A 19,631-nucleotide genomic window follows, 5' to 3' on the forward strand; every position below is an offset into this window, starting at 1 on the left:
AACATGGTGACATTTTTTAGCATCTAAATCATACCTCTATAGACCAACCCAGTAGGTACATAATGAGAAGATCTCAGCCTTCGGAGAAAGAAAGTCTTGGTTCAAATTCAAGTTCTAGTACTTTCTACTTGGTAGGCCATTGAACTCCTTCCACCTGTAGTTTCCTCTAAATCGGCCAGTTGTCACGTTCTCCTTTCATAGTGAGGGTTGAAAGACATAATAATTTTATAAAATGCCTTCCACACAGTTGATGCTACACTACTGTTAGGACCTTCTTTTTCAGCATAACTATTTCTATGTTCGCCACATACCCCTGCCCACCAAAAGGCAACCTTGAGGATAGAATATGTTTTGGGTTTTTTTTTCCATTTTTCCAGTGTAGAATAAAAGTAGTGTGCTTTGCTGTTATCTTATAAATATATTTATATTTAAGTATTTATAACACAATAGCTAAACACACCAACTTTTGGACAGCAAACACCTAGCAGCATCTCAACTGAAGCCTCTGCAGGATGCCACACTGTGTATTATTGCTCAGGTTTGCTAAGGCTCAGTACTTTAAAGTCTGATAGATACTTTCCTTGGTTGATAATTCAGCTATGGCTCCCCAGTGTACAGTAGGGCTTAATAACACATCTTTCATTATGATAGTTCTTTAGGTTCATAAAGGTTGCCTATTTCTCTCGAAAGCAATGGAATGGCCGTACCGTTTTCTGAACCAATGAGTCACTCTGTTTTTCATGGTTCAAAGTTAAGCTTTTATTTGGTTTTAAATTAAAAAAATAAATTTCATTATTAAATAGTGAGATGGATCTAACTTATGTTCAGATAGTAGCTTACTCAGGTTATACCACTGGGGGTACATTTCAGGGGTGGGTCACCTAAACTAAAATGAGTTGTTACGTCATCATGTTTGTTAAAAGTTCAACAGTGGCATAATTCAAAAGAAATGGAGATACAAAGTTTTAAATGTTTACAATGGATGGGAGAAGTAAACCACTTATTCTATTGCAACGGCAAACGAATCTGTTTCTCGGTGTCAGTCTGTCCAGACGCTATACCACAGTGCTAATGTCATCGGGCTCATCCGCTTTCTTCTGCCTGCTTGGCAGGGATTTCAAGTATTCAAGGTGTCTCCGGGCATCCTCCTGGTTTTGCCTCACATAATACACCACATAGGAGATCACCATGGTGAACCAGCCAAACATGGTGACCAGCATGGCATAATCGGTAGTCTTTTTCGGGAGGTTACAAAGGTCAGCATCATTGGCAGCATTGAGGAATGGTCTCCCGGCGTGTTCATCCAACACAGAAGTCTTACAGATCACATTATGGGCTGTCTCATGGTTGGATGCCATGCTCCTCAGAACTTGCTGGAGAGTACAGTCGCAGTGCCAGGGATTGTTGGCAATTCTGGCCCTGGCCTTCAGGTTATTGAAGGCATTTTTGTGCACGCTTTGAATCCGGTTGTCAGACAAGTCCAGAGTCTGCAAGGTTTCAGCTACTCCTTTGAAGGCATGCTCATCGATAAACTCAATGCCATTTTTGGACAAGTTGAGAACTCTTAGTTGATGGAGGTCCTTAAAAATCTCATTGGGGATAGATGTGATCTGATTGGAGTCCAGATACAATAAGACTGTTTCAGGAGGAAGATCTCTAGGTATTTCCTTGAGATTTGCATTGCTACAGGTGACATTTAAACCCCCAGAGGAAGAACAGAGACAGCCCTTGGGACACATACTGGCAGAATGAAAGCACAGTATCATAAGAACAAAACTTTGTAGGAGGAGACACATGGAGAGGGAACGGGTTAACCACAGGTCTACCAGATTCATGCTGGAATGTCAGCATAATCACAAGCCCATTCCTCATTCACTCCAACAAGCAAGCGTGCCAACGGTTCCAGCCCTGTCCACACTGTTGATTTCCTTCTTGCTTGGTTCAGAAGGTTGCAACTAACACACGTGTCTCTTCATTATTCCTGTCCTTGCTTGGGTACCTAAAGGAAAGGGAAACAGATGCAATTAGCTCTTTTGCAGAGGGAGGTACATTGCAATTAAAAGTGCTCTCAGGCATCTGGCATTCTACGTGGGTAGGAGAGTTGGTTGTGTAGTTAATTTTCACCAACAGCACTGGGAGTTATCTGCATAATGGGAGTCTCATGCTCAAATCCCAGGTGTTGGGCAAAAGGACTGTCAGTATATGACAACATTTCCGAATTATGTTGCCTTGGTTTTAGTTGTACAGAATTACAGCAAACAGTCCAGATTTCTCTCATCTCTACTGGTCCTTTCAACATCCTGAACCCCTTCTAAATTAGACAGCAATAAAGTCTAATTAGACCTTCCCTTCTTTCTACAGTAACAGATGCATTAATGCAATTTAGACCTGCTCTTGAGCAGCAATGAGAAATAACACCAATATTTCATGGTTAATGACCATAGATAGCAATAATTGTCATGGCTTTTGAATGGATGTCCAGTTGGAATATTTTCTCTAAAGAAACATCTTACTTGAATTAAGAAATGAATAAATGCATTCCAACTTTCACAACAGACTATTGTTAGGGACTGAGAGAACAGAATCTCCAAAAGAGCTGTCTCCCTGATTCTCTGTTTTCTAAACAAATTATATTCTCCCCAGTAGATCTTTAGATATGATACACACCTCCAGGACTTTTTATTTTTACTCATTTATTTATTCATTTTTAAGATTTTATTTAGGGGTGCCTGGGTGGCTCAGTTGGTTAAACATCTGCCTTCAGCTCAGGTCATAGTCTCAGGGTCCTGGGATCAAGCCCCACATCAGCTTCCTGCTCAGTGGGGAGTCTGCTTCTCCCTCTCCCTCTCCTTCTGCTGTTCCCCTTGCTTGTGTTCTCTGGTGCTCATGTGCTCTCTCTCTCTCTATCTCTGTAAAATAAATAAATATGATATTTGAGATTTTTTGAAATATTGAGATAAAATCTTTTATTTGAGAGAAAGAGAGAGAGCAAGAGGGAAGAGGAGCAGAGAGGAAGGGGGAGGAAAAGGAAGAGAATACCAAGAAGACTGTGCTGAGCACAGAGCCCAACATGGGACTTGATCTCACAACCTTGAGACCATGACTGCTGAAAGGAAGAGTCTGATGCTGAACTGACTGAGCCACTCAGGCACCCCTTCAAGACTTTATAAGATATAAGAACTTAAATATATTGGCCTCTAAGACCTTCCCAATAGCCTATTTTTTTCTCTCCAATCGTATATATAAATAGTAAATTATTTATAATTTACATAATTATAAATATATATAATATATTGTTGGACAGAGCTTCCAAAATGGCAAAAATTAGGACCAGTTCACTGAGGAAGTGAGTAGATTTTGAACAGATTATGTCATTCGTCTGAGGTCAAATAGCTTGTAAGTGTAGAGACAGGATTCAGGTCAAAGGCTTTGTTCTGATTTATTAATCTCCTAATTCTCTCCACTACCCCCACAGATCTCTCCCCATATCATCCGCTCTGTGAGAACAGTCAGTCAGAATCCAGGAAGCATTGCTTGTTGTGATTTCTGATGCTGTTACATTGCAGCTCAAACCCAAATGGAGTACCCTATGGACTTCAATGGGGCTCCATGTCTGACTTCAGAGGGTCCTCTCTCAGGATTTGAGAAACAAGGAGAATGTACCTTCCTCTCATTTCAGTGAGCAACAAATGACTTTCTGCATGAGCAACAAATGACTCTCTGCAAACTTATCTTTTCTAAAGATCCCAGATGGATAAATACAGAGGGAAATGACTCCAAATGTTACCAAACTCACAGAAGAGAAGATTAATGTGAGCTGAAAACATAATGAACGGGGTTGTTAATCATGGAAAAAATGAGATTAGCACCAGCAGAATGGAGTGGATGTGCTTTTGGAATCCTGAGTCCCTTAAATGCCAGAGAATGCTAAAGAAGGACCCCTAGGCTTCTTAAGTCATGCATCAATAGCTCATTTCATTTGCAGTGAGTTTCCCTCCCTTCCATGTTTTCCTTCAAAACTGCATTGCATGACATTTGGGGACTCTAGTGACTGTCTAGATGGAAGAGAGGAAAAATAAACAGGTGTGGAGGTGAAGACACTCAGAGAAGAAAGAGGGTGGCAGAAGGATAAGGCAAAGGATGCTAGGATGAGAACACGAGAAGGACACAGGAAATGGGAGTCATGGATATAATTGGAGAAAATAAAGAGTCTATGTAATCAATCAACTCCCATCAATTGGGTATGTACCACCAGCCTAGATCCTTCTGAAAAGTGGTAAGCCTTCTCTGGAGGATACTCCACATTCCTCCAGAGATGGATTCAGAGTCTATCTGATGAAAAGTGTTCACCAATTTAGACTACAAGTTTCAAGAGGGCAGGGTCTTGCTTCTGCCTCATGTAGAAACAACAGCAAACAATTAAAAAGTGAAAAGTACACTGTTTTGCCTCCCAGCTTTAATCCTTGTTAGTAATAGGCTCCTGGGCAAGTCATTTAACCTCTCTGAACCTCCTTTTCCTTATCTTTGTATAGAAATTATAAAAGAACCCAATTACAGAGTTGATTTGAAAATTATATGAGATGATCCACATAAAGCATTTATTCCAATGCCTAAAACGTAGTAAGAGTTCAATACTTGTTGGCTTCAGTTATTATTATTATACTAGATGCATTTTTAAATGCTACCATAGTTCTTGGCATGTAGTAAGGGCTAAATAAATATCTATTGTATGAATGACCTAATAAAATATTGAAGAATCTAGCTGTGCTTTTTCTTCCCTATGGTGATTATTTTTATTTTTAATATAAACATTGGCTCATCCAATGTTCATTGGTTTTACATGTTGACATGTGGTCTTTGGAAAAAATAATGAAGGTAGGCTCTTAGTTGATGGAAGAAAGAATGGAACTTTTCTTTGGTAGGCTCCTTGAGACATAGACATAACCTTGGTTTCTCCAGAATGATCAGTCCATGGTCATGGATTTGGCTCAAGCCAAGAAATGATTAGGATACATCTTGAGTTCTCTTTTTGAGATGGGATCCTTCATGCCCAAATGATCCACCTATACACTGAGGAGAATGCCTGTTAGGAACACAAATGCAAAATATCTTGCATTCAGAGAAGTTGGACTCAAACTAAGCATATCATTTTCTTTCTATGGTATTTGATTAAAAGAGAAATAAAAGCTCTGGGACTGGCTAGATGATTGGGCTGCTATGACTCAGCCTCCAGAGCCTCCATACTCAGCCAGGACGAAGTAAGAAGAGATGCAAGAAGTAGAGAACTGAGCCCTTGGATGTCTAGGAAGCAGACAGCAAGAACCAAAGTTATTGAGTCAAGGTCATCTGCAGCTGGGAGGATGGAAGGACTGCCTCTCCACCCTATTATGCTGAAATACTATTTTCCAAAGGGATTACCAGCTTGATATTGTCTTAAATTGTGGGATAGGGGAGCCCGGGTGGTTTAGCGGTTTAGTGCCACCTTTGGCCCACGGTGTGATCCTGGAGACCCAGGATTGAGTCCCATGTCAGGCTCCCTGCATGGAGCCTGTTTCTCCCTCTGCCTGTGTCTCTGCCTCTCTCTTTCTCTGTCTTTCATGAATAAATAAATAAAATCTAAAAAAAAAAAAAGCCAAAAAACAAAAAACTGCGGGCTAGGTCAACACAGGTTCTTGGAAAAGAAAGACATGAGGAGACGTGCCTCATAGGATAAATGGTGGTATTCTTCTGACATCAGTTACCACCCAGCATAGTATAAAGCTAAATAGCACCTAACTCTGAAACAAACATTCTAAACCCCAAACTCCCTCCTGTTCTGTTTCAGTCAGGTCTGCCCACAAATGCAAAGTAGTGAACAAACTATCCTGTTGGAAAAATCAAGTGCCTCCTTTCTAACTTCCAAAAGGGTATGTAGAACACAAAGAAGGGCTGGATCACACTGGTGATGGTAAGAATAAAAGCAGCATCCACTGCCTGTCCTCCCAATAAGGAACCATACCAGAAAAGGGACAAAGCAAATTAAACAGCACTTTTTTCTATCTCTTGACTCCCCGCTCTGTACTTCTCAACTCTTACACTACCCTATCCTCTTTCCCTCCTTCCATTCAAATATGTCTGGGGCAGGAAGCTACAGTATTTGCGTTGTGGTATTTAGGTACGAGATGTGCTCCCAAAGAGGGTCACTTTATCCCCAGACCCATGACTTGCTCACATTTCCCTGTTATACAGGTATCTGCGTTATAGCAATTAATGCCTGGATTGGGTGGCAACTATCAAGTGCTGTTTTCCAAAAGAAAAAAAAAAAGTGCATTCAGTGGACTGCCTGAGAAGACAGATCTTTCAGTGGTTGATTAACAACTCTATCTTTGCTTCCTGTTCCTTTCTTCTCATCAGTAGGGGCCACTCAGGGACACTCAGGGCTTCTAACCCAAAGCTTTCATTAACTCTTCTGAGATAAGTGAGTCCACCAACTCAGGAAGAAATACCAGATACACCGACTTGTCCTGATTCCATTCCATGCAACTCTGCTCCCAAAAAGGATTTGATTAAAAAGCACAACATTGCAACACAGGCCTTTCGATTTGGGAAGTAAAATTCAAATCACTGAGAAAAATACCAAACCTCATAAATTTTAAGGACTTGAAATTAAAACTTCCATATGGCAAAAAAGTAAGACAATACACAAAATAAAAGGACTGATGATAAAATAAAGGATTGATTTCTTTAATATACAAGAAATTCTTGCAAAGGGATAAGAAACTGATCTAACAGAAAAATGGACAGAAAAATAATGTAGACAAATGACCAATAAATCATATGAAAAGGTCCTTGATCTCACTGGCAGTAAAATAGATTCAAGTTAAAGTACCTAACATCTTGGTTAAAATGAGGAAGAATATCTACTTTCAGTGAAGGCATAAAAACAAAGCACTCTCAAACACCCGATGAGGAGATACTTAGGGCACTCTTTTTGTATGAGCAATTTAGGAGTATCTATTCAAATTTTAAAATACAAGAATAAGTGAGACTGAATTATACTGATGTGAAGATCTCCAAAGATGACCTCAAAAAGCAGCTTGGAAAAAGAAGTTCTTCTAGCATTATCCTATTTGTGTAAAATTTTGAAAAGGGGGAAGTAAATGTGCAAGTACAGGTATAGCATTTATATGTTTACATATGCATGGATCATTTTTTTTTTTTTTTTAGATTTTACTTATTTGAAAGAAAGAGAGAGAGGGAGAAGGAGCAGAGAGAGGGGCAAAGGGAGAGGGAAAAGTAGACTCCCCACGGGGCAGGGAGCCTGACATGGGGCTCGATCCTGGGACTCCAGGATCATGACCTGAACTGAAGGCAAATGCTTAACTGACTCAGTCACCCAGGTGCCCTGTATAGATCACTTTTGAAAAGATCTATATGGAAGAAAATGTATAAGAAACTATTAATAGTGGTTAACTAAGGACCAGAACTGGGGGGCTGATAGGGGGAGAGAAGAAACTGTCTTTTGATTTTATACCCTTCTGATGAATTTAACTTTCTATTGTATAAAGGTGTTTTGTGTGTTTTTGCTTACATAAACATTTTTTAAAAAGTTAATACAGGAGGACCAGGGATTAACCGACAAACCAATCTGAACATAATGTCCCAGAAGGTAACTTTTGAGTGCACAAGATATTTGGACCATGGTGGCCAAGAAGGTTGTGCAAATAACAAGACAATACATTTTAAAAAGTGGAACGTGTTTCAACTGGAGAGACTCAATATGTAGAGGGACAACAGTGAGACCATATAACTTGAAATAGAACTCAAAGTCACAACTTGCTGCAACCAGTCCAGGGAGCCAAACTACAACCTCTGTGGCAATTGTCCCAACTCAGATCAATAACTGCCAGCTTCCCTAATTTTCATTCCTAATTTCCATTTAGGACTAACCAGGGAAAGCCATATCTGCTTCCCTCAGTAATCACATATGATGCTCTGGCTCTAGCTAGCCTGACTCCAGCTTTCCCCAAGCCAGCCAAGAGCCACCAATCAGCACTTCCGAAGCCTTTCATTTTCCCCACCATCAAGCTTTTCCACTCCCCTGTCTGTGAGTCTCCTCTGCCAAATGCAAGGGATGGTGGCTGGCTCCCTTACTATAGAAAGCTTGGAGAACATGGCCTTTGCTTGTTCTCATTTGGATTTCCATTTACTTCCGCAAAGACTACAGTTTGACTGTATGATATTCTCAATGGAATATTCCTAAAATTAGCTTTATAACCTATTATAGAAATGATATAAGGATTTCTTTATCTGCCAGGTTTTCCAAAGACTAAGTATGGGTTGTATAAGACATCCATGAGTATAATTCCAGGCCAAAAAAATTAGAGGCCATTGGGATCTGAATAATTTAGGTGAATGAACTGTATAGACACTTTTCTCTACTGCTGCTCTTTGAAATCATGCTCATGGAGACAACATCTTAATTCGCCTGTTTAGCATGGAGTTCTTCATGAACTTTTGTTCTACCTTTGCATTCACAACCACCTCTTGCCACAAAAAGTCCACCCAGGCTTCAAACTGGGCATGCCTAAAAGTAAAATCATTTTCACCCTTCATCCCCACCCAACTACCTTCCTCCTCTCCTATAAACCACCTGTTCCCTCCTGATTTGTTGAGAATAGTTTCCATTTCCATCTTCCTTCCCCCGCTCTCGTGTTTTGGGTCCCCACTGCCTCTTTCCTGTTCAAACTTCCAGCCTCTTGCTCCAAAAGGAAGCAAAAGCATCCTTTCTGGACTGCCCATGTGTGGCTTCTATCCTCCTTTCAAAGCCAGGTTAAAGTAACCATCAGACCATGGATTTCCACTGCTTGAAAAGCTCTAATGATTTAAACAATGATTGATCTAAACAATGATTGTTTATAACAATCCCCTTTCCCAATCCTTTGTCCCACTGCACTTCCTCACACAGGCACAGAAACCTGAGCTCAATAAACAGGGATCAGTAATTGCAAAGTTGATGATGAACAGCACTTTGTTCAACAAATATGAGATTTATCAGAAGGGGTCCCAGCTAAAGACCTCTATAGCTTGGAATCGCTTTCCTGCCAATGAAGATCTGGCCCAGGAGTCATTTAGGTGCTATCATCCTTTAGTTAAGGATATGAACTGATAAGGCTGATGGATATAGGAGGAACTGAGGATCCTTATATTTAGAAGGAGTTTAATCTGCTTGCAGACCCATAATTTTTAAAGTCAGGAGCTCCTGAAATCCTGAAACTATTGCTTTTGTAATTAAAGAGATCTGTTTATCTTTGCTACCAGCCCAGGAGTTTTCAGAGGGTAGGATCAATGTCTCACCCATTTTTATATTCTCTTATTGCCCATGGGTAGAATTTAATAAATATTTATTGAAATAATTAGGATCCATTCTCATTACATCATACAATAGCTATTGTTTACTCAGCATTTATTACATGCCAGGTATTTATTAAAAGATGAACTCATCTAGCATGAATAATAGATGATAAAATTGAAGTTCTGACCAGATCCCTGATTAAATGGACATAGAATTCCAAAGTGAGGGGTCAAGTTGCCATGTGGAGATTAGCTGACAATGTTCTGTGAGTCTAACATGTATGTCTTTGCCCACTTTGAGGGTAAAAGGCATCAGAAGGCACCTATCATCAGGAGGCACCTATCCTATCACTGCCCCAAAGAGAGGAGAGAGTTATTACAGGATTCCTGGAACTGGGGTATAGTGCAGAATGTACTAGAATAAGAACAAGGTTGACCCATTATTTGGTGGCAAAGTGATATTTTGATGTGAGGGTGAACCTGCACTCCCAGAGTTTGCCAGAAAAGGGATAGAAAACTATTTCCTATGAGTCAGATATGGCCACCTGAGGAAGGAGATCCCCAGTGAAAAGCATCTCAGGTTCCTGTTCATGGTCCCATGGGATTCCTTGGTAGGGCAGGGGGACCTAAGCAACAAGAAACTGAAAGGTAGATGCTTAGATTTGCAGGGAGTGATCATCTGGAATATATCCACCACAGGGGTCAGGGGAGCCATATGGTTGGGGAGGGGGCATGAAAGAGCCCTTAGAGAGAAGCACCAGGTTTGCCTCACTCTACCTTCTAGTGAGCCTCTGAGAAGAGCAGCTGAAACCCAGTTCTGCTGAAGGCCTGGGAAAGGGGTGGGGGAGAGGGGCAGAGAGGAGAAATCCAGCTACCCACCATACTCTTTCCCTTTCCTGTATGCCTGAAACACAGAAAAGGGGAGAATGGCTGAATATTAAAGGAAATTCAGAGTATTGGCTAATCTCTTGAACTAGACATTTACATTCTCATATTTAATTTTTACTTTGATTTAAGTTAATTGAGTTTGTGACTATTATCTGAGATTGGACAAAATCATGGGGCTGACTGATGTGTTCTTGAGAGACTAGAGGAAGATGGTCACCTGCACAAACAGAGATTAAACGAAGGGTTGGAAGCAGAAAGTGAGTTGCATTTTATTCATATGTCACCTTGTATAATCCTCAGTACCAAACAGAGATTAAACGAATGGTTGGAAGCAGAAAGTGAGTTGCATTTTATTCATATGTCACCTTATATAATCCTCAGTACCATCATGACAGGTAGCAATTACAACCCTTGCCCAGATGAGCAAGTTGAAACATAAAGAGGTGATGTAACTTGACTACTTGTTACAGATGTTGAGTAGAAGAGGCACAGTCTGAACTCAAGTCCTTTGGCCTTCAGAGCTCATGTAGTCAAACATGGCACCACACACCTCTTTACAGATAAACTACCATACTTTTTCCCCTCCTTCTCAACTGATTCCATGAAGATGAGAAGCAAGGACCACAATGCATTTTACACTGGGGAAGTATTACTGAAAAGGAAGACTAGCAGGATGAGAGGAGGGATGGAGAGAAGCTGACATATCGTTCTGAAGGGGTTCAGAACAAGTCTCCCCAGAGAGCACCACTCTGGCATGATGATTATTTTGAGCTGAAGACAATCCAGTCCTAAAAGACTCAGAAAGAGCTTTATACTTCCCTCTCAACTGCCTCTAAGAGTTCAGATGGGCCAGGTTTAGGAAGAGAGCTACCAGGGCCTGGTTTAGGAAGAGAGCTACCACCAGAGGTAAGTACAAAGGGTACTTTTTGTTGTTGTTGTTTTGATTCCTTTCAGTGACTGAAAAGTTCTGATCAGTCACCTTGGCAAAGTATCTCAAGTTCTGGATTGGTCAAATCTTTCCCTCTTGATTAGATGCAGGTTAAATATATTTTGAGTATTGAATTAAATACTCTTATAGGTTATGTGAGAATCATATCCTAGTCTGTTATGCTTAGGAAAAAGACATGGATGTCTCTGGAAAAAGAATGATGATTCGTGGAGATGGACAGGGCCTGTTTGTTCAACTTCCTTCCTTTGTCCCATTGTCTCTGCATGGCACCACAAATTAGGTTTACTAAACATTCATTCTTCCCATCTTTCTGTGAATGGTCTTCCTTCCCTTAGAAGCCTCAGACCCCCATCCCCTTCATTTTAGCTCAGAATGGCACACCACACCTCCACTGCCTGTTAGGGGGTCTCTCATTGTCTTTGTGGGGCTTGCTGTATGTAATTAAATTTGGTTTTCTATTAATTTGTCTTCTGCCAATTTAATTAACAGACCAGCCAAATGAACCTAGAAGCATTGAGAACCCCCCCCCCTATAATTCTAAACCAAAAGCTCTAAAATTATATTTGCCTTGCATGTGTGAACTCTATTACATTAGATGCTTGTGGGGCAAGTCCATGGATATGTTCTCATGTAATTAACTCTAAGTAGCCCTTTTGGATACACATGATAAACATCATTGGTCCTATTTTAGCACAATTGAGGAACTCAACGAATGGAGACACAGCTGGTTAGCAGAAGGACAGAACTTGGATCCTAGATGGCCTGCATAGTAGATCCCAGTCAACACTCATTGGTTTCTATATCTCCTCTACTCGCCAGCCCCATTTTGATCTGGAGAGTCTGTAAACACAAGTACTGAGTTTTAAATGCCAAATCAGTCCTCTGTTAACAGCTTCCTACAAACTCTAGGAAAGTCAAGAACAAGAAGAGAAATTTCTTTTCCTATAAGAATCTCTTAAAGGCTACTCATACAAAACTTTTATCAAAATGATATGATATCCATCTGTCCCAGATCTCGGTAGTTCAGGCACTGCTTTTCTTCTTTTGAATTTCTTTCACAAAATAATTTCTTTAAGCAAACCCTCAATTTATTGGGGAAAAGGAGAAAAAATGCCAACTCTTATGAACACATTGCCTCCTTTCTACATGATCTAATGCCCATGGATCTCCAGGTTGGATTTAAAAAATTCTTCCTATCTTTAAACCCATTGGAAAAACAGAGAAAAACAAAGAAATACACAAACAAAAACCACTTCTTTTTTTTTTTCTTGGACCTAGTATCTCTTTCTCTGTGGGACTAAACACAGAATAAAGAAAGATGAGACTATGTCTTTGCAAACATCTGTATTTATTATTCAACATGCTGCAAGTTTATAGGGAGATTGAGTGGGAACCCATCCATCTCAGTTTCTTTCCGATTCTCTATTATTACTTCTCAGCAAGTGCCTATGACATTTAACAGTGAGTGCTTTGCAAGCTCTTAACACATAATCTACATAAATGTAGGCTCCCTAAAACTCACCAGGGTCCTGAGCCAACCTGAAAGCTGCTTTTAGAAAACACTAACTTATGGTGAATTCAGTTGCATTTCTGAATAGGATGGGTGACTGTTAACCATTTTTTAAAAAACCTTGTTTTGCTTAACCTTATCCATTGACTTGGTGGGAAAAGTACAGGATGGAGATCCAAACCAAGATCTAGAAACTGGATTCAAAGCTCAGCTTCTGAGGAATGAATTCTGGGAATTTAGCAAATCACACATACTTCTAAGCCTATATTGTCCTAGAATAATCAATAACATCCACCTCATTGGTCTCATAGTTATGAGGACAAAATAAAATATTTGAAATGTGCTTCAGAACTATCAATAGCCATTTAAAGATTACACTCTATTGTGGGTTTCAGTATTTGGCTGTTTTCCTAAAATATCAGATCATTCTTTTTCCAGAGACATCCATGTCTTTTTCCTAAGCATAACAGACTAGGATATGATTCTCACATAACCTATAAGAGTATTTATGTCAAAATATATTTAACCTGCATCTAATCAAGAGGGAAAGATTTGACCAATCCAGAACTTGAGATACTTTGGCAAGGTGACTGATCAGAACTTTTCAGTCACTGAAAGGAATCAAAACAACAACAACAAAAACACATACACACACACACAAAAAAAAACAAACAAACCCAAAAATAGTCTGTAGAACTATCACTGATTAAATAAAAAAGACATATGACAACTAAAGGAATGCAAAACACTGTGAAAAAAATGCTAGGAAAGAGATTATTGGGATAATTAGGGAAAAATTTTGAATACGAACTCTATATTTGATATTATTGTATCAAATAAAAATTTCTTAGGCTTTTTATAATGTAAGTAGGAAGGGGAGACTCCTTGTTCTTAAGAGGCACATACTGAAGTATTTGGGGGTAAAGTGTCATGACAACTGCAACTTTCAAAATACCCAGGGAAAATAAAACTATGTTTTTATGTGGAAAGATAGAGACAAAGTGGCAAAAGTTTAACAACTGGCAAATGGAAAGTGATGAATATAAAAGTGTTCCAATCTTTCAACTTGCAAGAAAATTTCCAGCTTCTCAAATGAAAATTTGGACAGGAGATTCTATACTTCTAAAATAAACAATAACAAAAGAACTTCAAGAGAAAAGAAAGCCCTTCCTGATAAAGCAGGAGAGATTTAGGGATACTCATTAAAGAATGGCTTAACTCCTTTCAGTGACACAAAATAGAAACCCAAGGTGAAATGAGAAACAATTCTTTAAAATTGTATTTCATGTACCCCAAGACTACCAGAGGACTGGCACACCAGCAGATGATACCTGTAGTGTGGACCTGGTTTTAATTAGGTTGCACAGAGATCATGGCTTAGCCACTTACAAATTATGTACCTTCTTTATGCCAGTCTTGTCAGTTGAACATGGGGTTATAGGCTCTCTCTCAAAGGAGTTTCATAAGGATTAACACATATAAAACACTTAGAAAAGCTTCTGTTACGTGATAAAGTCTCCATGCGAGTTTACTATTACTGTCCTTTCTACGACAACTATTTTTGTTACTATCATCACCATCATCATCTTACAATTTGTCTTCTCTCTGCTAGGAGAGTGTAGGGCCAAAGTGTGACCCTATCCTTAATGTAATAAGGGAATAACTCCGATGGTGGCTAACATTTCTTGGACATCGACTATGTGCAAAGCACTGGACAAAACACTTTACTTTGATGATGGAGAGAAATTTTGCCCTAGGAGGGTTCATACCCTGAATATTTGGAGGAGTATGTGGTGACAAGTTGTGCAAACAAGAATTGCATTTGCACTTGATCTGTCTCAGGCTGTATAATATTACTACAGAGAAAGAGTCAATGCCAGCTAATAAAAATTAATAATCCATAACTATCACTAGGATGGTTTTAGTTAATTAAAGAAATTCCCCTTGATTAAAACTATTCATGTCTTTAAGTAAATGAAAATGAATGGGTTATTATTATCTTTGAATTGTATACTCTATTTCCTTATCCTCAGGTGCCATTTTCATTTTTGATAAGATCATTTAATATCGTGATCCTTGAAGACCTTGAAAACCTAATGGCATGGTCAAAGAAAGGGCTGTGGAGTTATATATGCCTAAGTTTGCCTAATTTTGTCATTCAACCACTTACTAGTTATGAATTAGTGCTAGCAACTTACTATTTATCAGTTTGTTTTTTTAGGGCATATTACTTAACACTGGGCCTCAATTTTTTTCATCTATAAAATGTGCATTATAATACTTAATTTCATATGCTGTGGTAGGCTGTTTTCAAAAACAATTTCCATTATTCCCCATCCTGTATTATCCATGTCCTTTTGCAAGATAACCTTAAATTACTCCCATCAAGAAGTGGAGTCTAGGAGCACCTCGGCAGCTTAGTTGGTTAAGCCTCTAACTCTTGATTTTGGCTCGGGTCATGATCTCAGGGTTGTGAGACTGGGCCCAATGTTGGGCTTTGCACTCAGTGCAGAGTCTGCTTGAGATTCTCTCTCTCCCTTCCCTCCTCCTAAATACACACTCTCTCTCTCTCTCTCTCTCTATGTAAAATAAAATAAGATAAAATAAAAATGAAATCTATTTCCCCCCTCCTTGAATCTAGGCTAGCCTCAGAACTTCTTTTGACCACAGAGAAGCCAAAAGTGACATTATGCCAGTTCCAAGCCTATGCCTCTCCAAAAAGCCATGCATGCTCCTTCTTTTGCTCTTGGAACCCTCCACCACCTCAAGCCACCATGTGAACAATCCTTTCCTAGTCTGCTGGATGATAAGCAATTGGATAAAGAAGGGGAGGGGCAGTTGTCCTAGTTGGGTCACTATAGCCTACACCTGTCCACACTTCCATCCTAGATCAACAGAGTCAACTTCTCTGACCTGCAGCTGACCACAGACTCATAGGAGAACCCAGCTAAGACCAGGAAAACCATTCAGCTTCCCATGAATTTGTAAGTAACACAAATGACATAGAGTTTGGGGGTGCTTGTTAGCTAAAAGTCAGCTGATACATATGACTATTTTAATAATTAAAAAGTTAATATACATGTTTCTTATGACAACTGATTGATATTTGCTTAATGTATATATATATATATATACTAACTAATAGAAGAGTATGCTTCTTAATAAAAGTATCATAGTGACATCATTCAAGAATGTTATAATTACTCAAAGCTAAAGAATACCAGCAGTTACATTATCAATAGAAATCAAATTATGTAATTATATTTGCTAACTATAATAGCCAATGATATTCGATATTGTTATGGTAACCTCCAAGCAATCCAGAAAAACTGATACATAGATGGAAGATATCCATTCAATTCCTAGGTCAAATGTGAATAACACATTTTAATATTGTTGGCTTATATATTCCTAGTGCCTATCACAATGGCCAGCATGAAGTCAGTGCTCTATTAGTGCAGCCAGTGGTTAGGAGCAAGGGCTCAGTCTGAACCCCAGTTTCCTTGCCTCTGTTTCCCACTCTGCAAATGAAGTTAACAAAAGTATTTACTGCTTCTATTTTCAATAAGGATAAAGTGATATTATTTAGTGAACTACCTACATGGCACATAGTTGGTGCACAACAGATGTCAGTTATTTCTCTTTGTTGACTGATTTTTTTGTTTTAAACATATCCTGGACACAGAGCCTGTGTGGTAGTTCTGGGCATATGTGAGTAGCCATTCTAGTACTTGCTAGATCTCTCAGGCTCTCAGAAGCTATCCGGAAAACACAAAGGTAAACATCAAAGAAACAACTACAAAGGAAGCAAAGTTTCTAGAGGTTCAGTGAAGAATTGAAATGTCATGTCTTAGCAATCGTGATGAAACAGAACTGAAATAAATAACATTTTATTAATTCAGGAGCTAGAACCGGCATGCAGACACTCTGAGGTTCGCACCTGTTGTTTGGTCTGCAAAAGATTTCCAACCAATGGAACCCACTCTCCTATACACTGTCCTGAAGGGCAGAACCCAGAGGCTTCCCTTCCATTTTGCCCATTAACCCCTTAATGAGCCTGCCCAGACCTGGAACCTCAGACATTCTCACCAAATAATCTAGGCTGATGATCTGAGGCTAACACTGGGCTCTGATTTCAATTAAAGGTGAATAGAGAATTTATTTGTACTTATCCTTCCTTCTAGAACCTTAGATGTTCCTTTCTAGAACTGCTGTCTTATCAAAGCAAGTAGAACTGCTGCCCCTCTGATCTGTTAGCAGAAACTAAGTGATGTATAAATCATCCCAATCTTCATTTAATTTGCCCTTGATTTCAGATTTAGATTCTTCATTTTGTGAGGCTCTCTAATGTACAGTTTCAAATTTCATCTTCTCAGACCGCCTGGGGATCAGCGAAGATACAAATTTCCTCATTTATTTTATCCTGTGATACGTATTTTTTAAGAAAACCAAAAACATCAACCATTTAAGTTTTCCCTAAAGAAGATGACAGAATGGAAAAACAAACCAGTATTCATAGAACAACAAAGTCATACAAAGAACTTGCCTGGATACTGTCGATGGCAATAATTCTAACAGGAGGATCATCAGGTAGGCTGTCTCCTGTTTACCTAATTATGCCGGTGGATGAAAGAGGCAGCCCAGGTCAGATCAATGGGTTGCATCTCGTCTAGAAATGTTCTTGCCTCTTCCTGTTCTCCACCTGCGCCCTTTATCTTTCCAGGTAAACATAGGCTTTTCTCAAATGTGAAAACAAAACAAAACAAAACAAAACACTTTCTTTTCATAGTAAAAAAAAAAAAAAAACACACAAAACAAAGCAAAAAAAAAAAAAAAAAGGAATCAGAACTGAGATCTATGGTTTTATCTTTTCCATACTGTGTAGTTCATTGAAATTGCACAGAGAAATGTGTAGCCTTGAGTTGGCTTGTTTTTCTTTTGGGAATCACCCGGAAAAATTAACAGCTACCCAGGGACTTAGCTCTTGTCAACAACTAACCAAATAAAACTTTCCAAACTCATTTAATTGTCTGCAGGATGCAGTAAGGCTTCCCTTATCTCCTGGCTCAGACATTATATGTCAGTTTAAGTAAAACTGAATTGGTATTCTCCATCTTAGCATTTATTCCATCTCAGTGAACCAACCAGCCACGTTAAGATAAGTAAAAAGTAAATAAATAAATAAATAAGGTAAGAATCAATCCAGGTAAAGCTAATAAAGTTAAATAGAAAAGAGACAGCCATTCCCAGAAAAAGATAATATAAAATCCCATATTGTCTCCTCTAAATGCTTGCACAATTAAAAAAAAATAGGCCAACACAATATTGACATATTTTTACAAATTTCATTGTCTACAGGATGGTTTCAGGAATTGTGACTGAAAGGCTATTGTATTAATCAATTCCTATACATGTTTAGCTCAAAAAATTTTGGTCAGGAGAGAATGTGTTATTTTTACTCAACCTGTTGTTTTTTTTTTTTTTTGCTTTGCACAGAATCTCAGGAGGTGATAACAGGAGGGGTGGTGAGGCCGACTGGTCGCCCTGATTCCCTGATTTAGTAATACTTGGTCTAAACACAAGTACATGGTCCCTTCACCACCACCCCACACCCAGGCTTTCTTTTCCTTTTCTTTCTTTCCACTTAGGCAATTCCTATAGTCACAGATGAAAGGGCTAGATGGAGCAGAGCCACACTCCCATATGTGATAGGCCTCTGGACCATCTGAGTGTCTCAGCTGTGGGCATCCCCAGAGCTGTCTTAGGCCAATGACAGAGGAGGTGCTCGGGACATGTTTGTTCAGTGAAGGGCCAGAGGAAGTTCCTCAAAGAGTTAAAAATAGACCTGCCCTAGGACCAAGCAATTGCACTGCTGGGGATTTACCCCAAAGATACAGATGTAGTGAAACGGCAGGACACTTGCACCCCGATGTTTCTAGCAGCAATGTCCACAATAGCCAAACTGTGGAAGGAGCCTCAGTGTTCATCGAAAGATGAATGGATAAAGAAGATGTGGTTTATGTATACAATGGAATATTCCTCAGCCATTAGAAATGACAAATACCCACCATTTGCTTCAATGTGGATGGAACTGGAGGGTATTATGCTGAGTGAAATAAGTCAATTGGAGAAGCACAAACATTATATGGTCTCATTCATTTGGAGAATATAAAAAATAGTGAAAGGGAATAAAGGGGAAAGGAGAGAAAATGAGTGGGAAATATCAGAGAGGGAGACAGAACATGAGAGACTCCTAACTCTGGGAAACGAACAAGGGGCGGTAGAAAGGGAGGTTGGTGGGGGGTGGGGGTGACTGGGTGACAGGCACTGAGGGGGGCACTTGATGGGATGAGCACTGGGTGTTATTCTATATGTTGGCAAATTGAACACCAATAAAAAATAAATTAAAAAAAAGGGGGGGGGCCAGAGGGCTGAAAACACATAGAAGCTTCTCAAGAACCTAAGCCCTGGGCACCAGGGGGCGTGGGGAGGGGACTACAGGATGGCAGGTGAAGGGTGTGCTGGAGTCCTGAGGATGAGCCACCTTCCCCTTAGCAGGGCAGACTTTTTCACCTCTCATCTGTGTGGCAGTCCATGTGGAAATGTTAGAGGAGAGAAAGAGCCACTTAATTATGAGCTGCTTCCTACGCAATCAGGTTCAGAATAAAAACAGAGCTTCTCACGCTGGGGACCTGGAGAAGGCAGCATCCAATTCATGAAATCTGACATCTAGCAAGATAAGGGAGGGTGGCACCTCTGTGCGCCCCCCCCACAAGGTACCCAGAGATAACTATGGTCACAGGAAGTGTCAGGCTCTGGGAGGGCTCGCCACTGTTTACCATATGGGGATGGATCCTGGTGTCCCAGGCATGCTTCGGGTCTGTGACACTGGCCTGGCCCACGATTTTGAGAAACACATAGTCAAAACATGAGGGTAAAATATCTCTGGGG

At 39.7% G+C, this 19,631-nt stretch overlaps 1 protein-coding gene across 5 annotated transcripts in view; it reads right to left on the bottom strand.

Moving 5' to 3' along the window:
* Positions 1–734: 734 nt before the first annotated feature.
* LRRC3B (leucine rich repeat containing 3B) overlaps positions 735–19,631 on the bottom strand; it is an 85,205-nt gene continuing 66,308 nt past the window's right edge. For 4 of the 5 annotated variants that reach the window (XM_038570181.1, XM_038570182.1, XM_038570183.1 and 1 more), the window contains one exon: positions 735–1,999. In XM_038570181.1, coding sequence (XP_038426109.1) covers positions 1,056–1,835 — 780 coding nt within the window. In that variant the 5' untranslated portion in view covers positions 1,836–1,999 and the 3' untranslated portion in view covers positions 735–1,055. Of the gene's footprint in view, positions 2,000–17,231; positions 17,460–19,631 lie in introns of those variants that run through there. The other variant, XR_005376709.1, reaches the window with a different exon arrangement.

This window comes from Canis lupus, chromosome 23 (genome assembly GCF_011100685.1).
Source record: "Canis lupus familiaris isolate Mischka breed German Shepherd chromosome 23, alternate assembly UU_Cfam_GSD_1.0, whole genome shotgun sequence".
Classification (NCBI taxonomy): domain Eukaryota; kingdom Metazoa; phylum Chordata; class Mammalia; order Carnivora; family Canidae; genus Canis; species Canis lupus.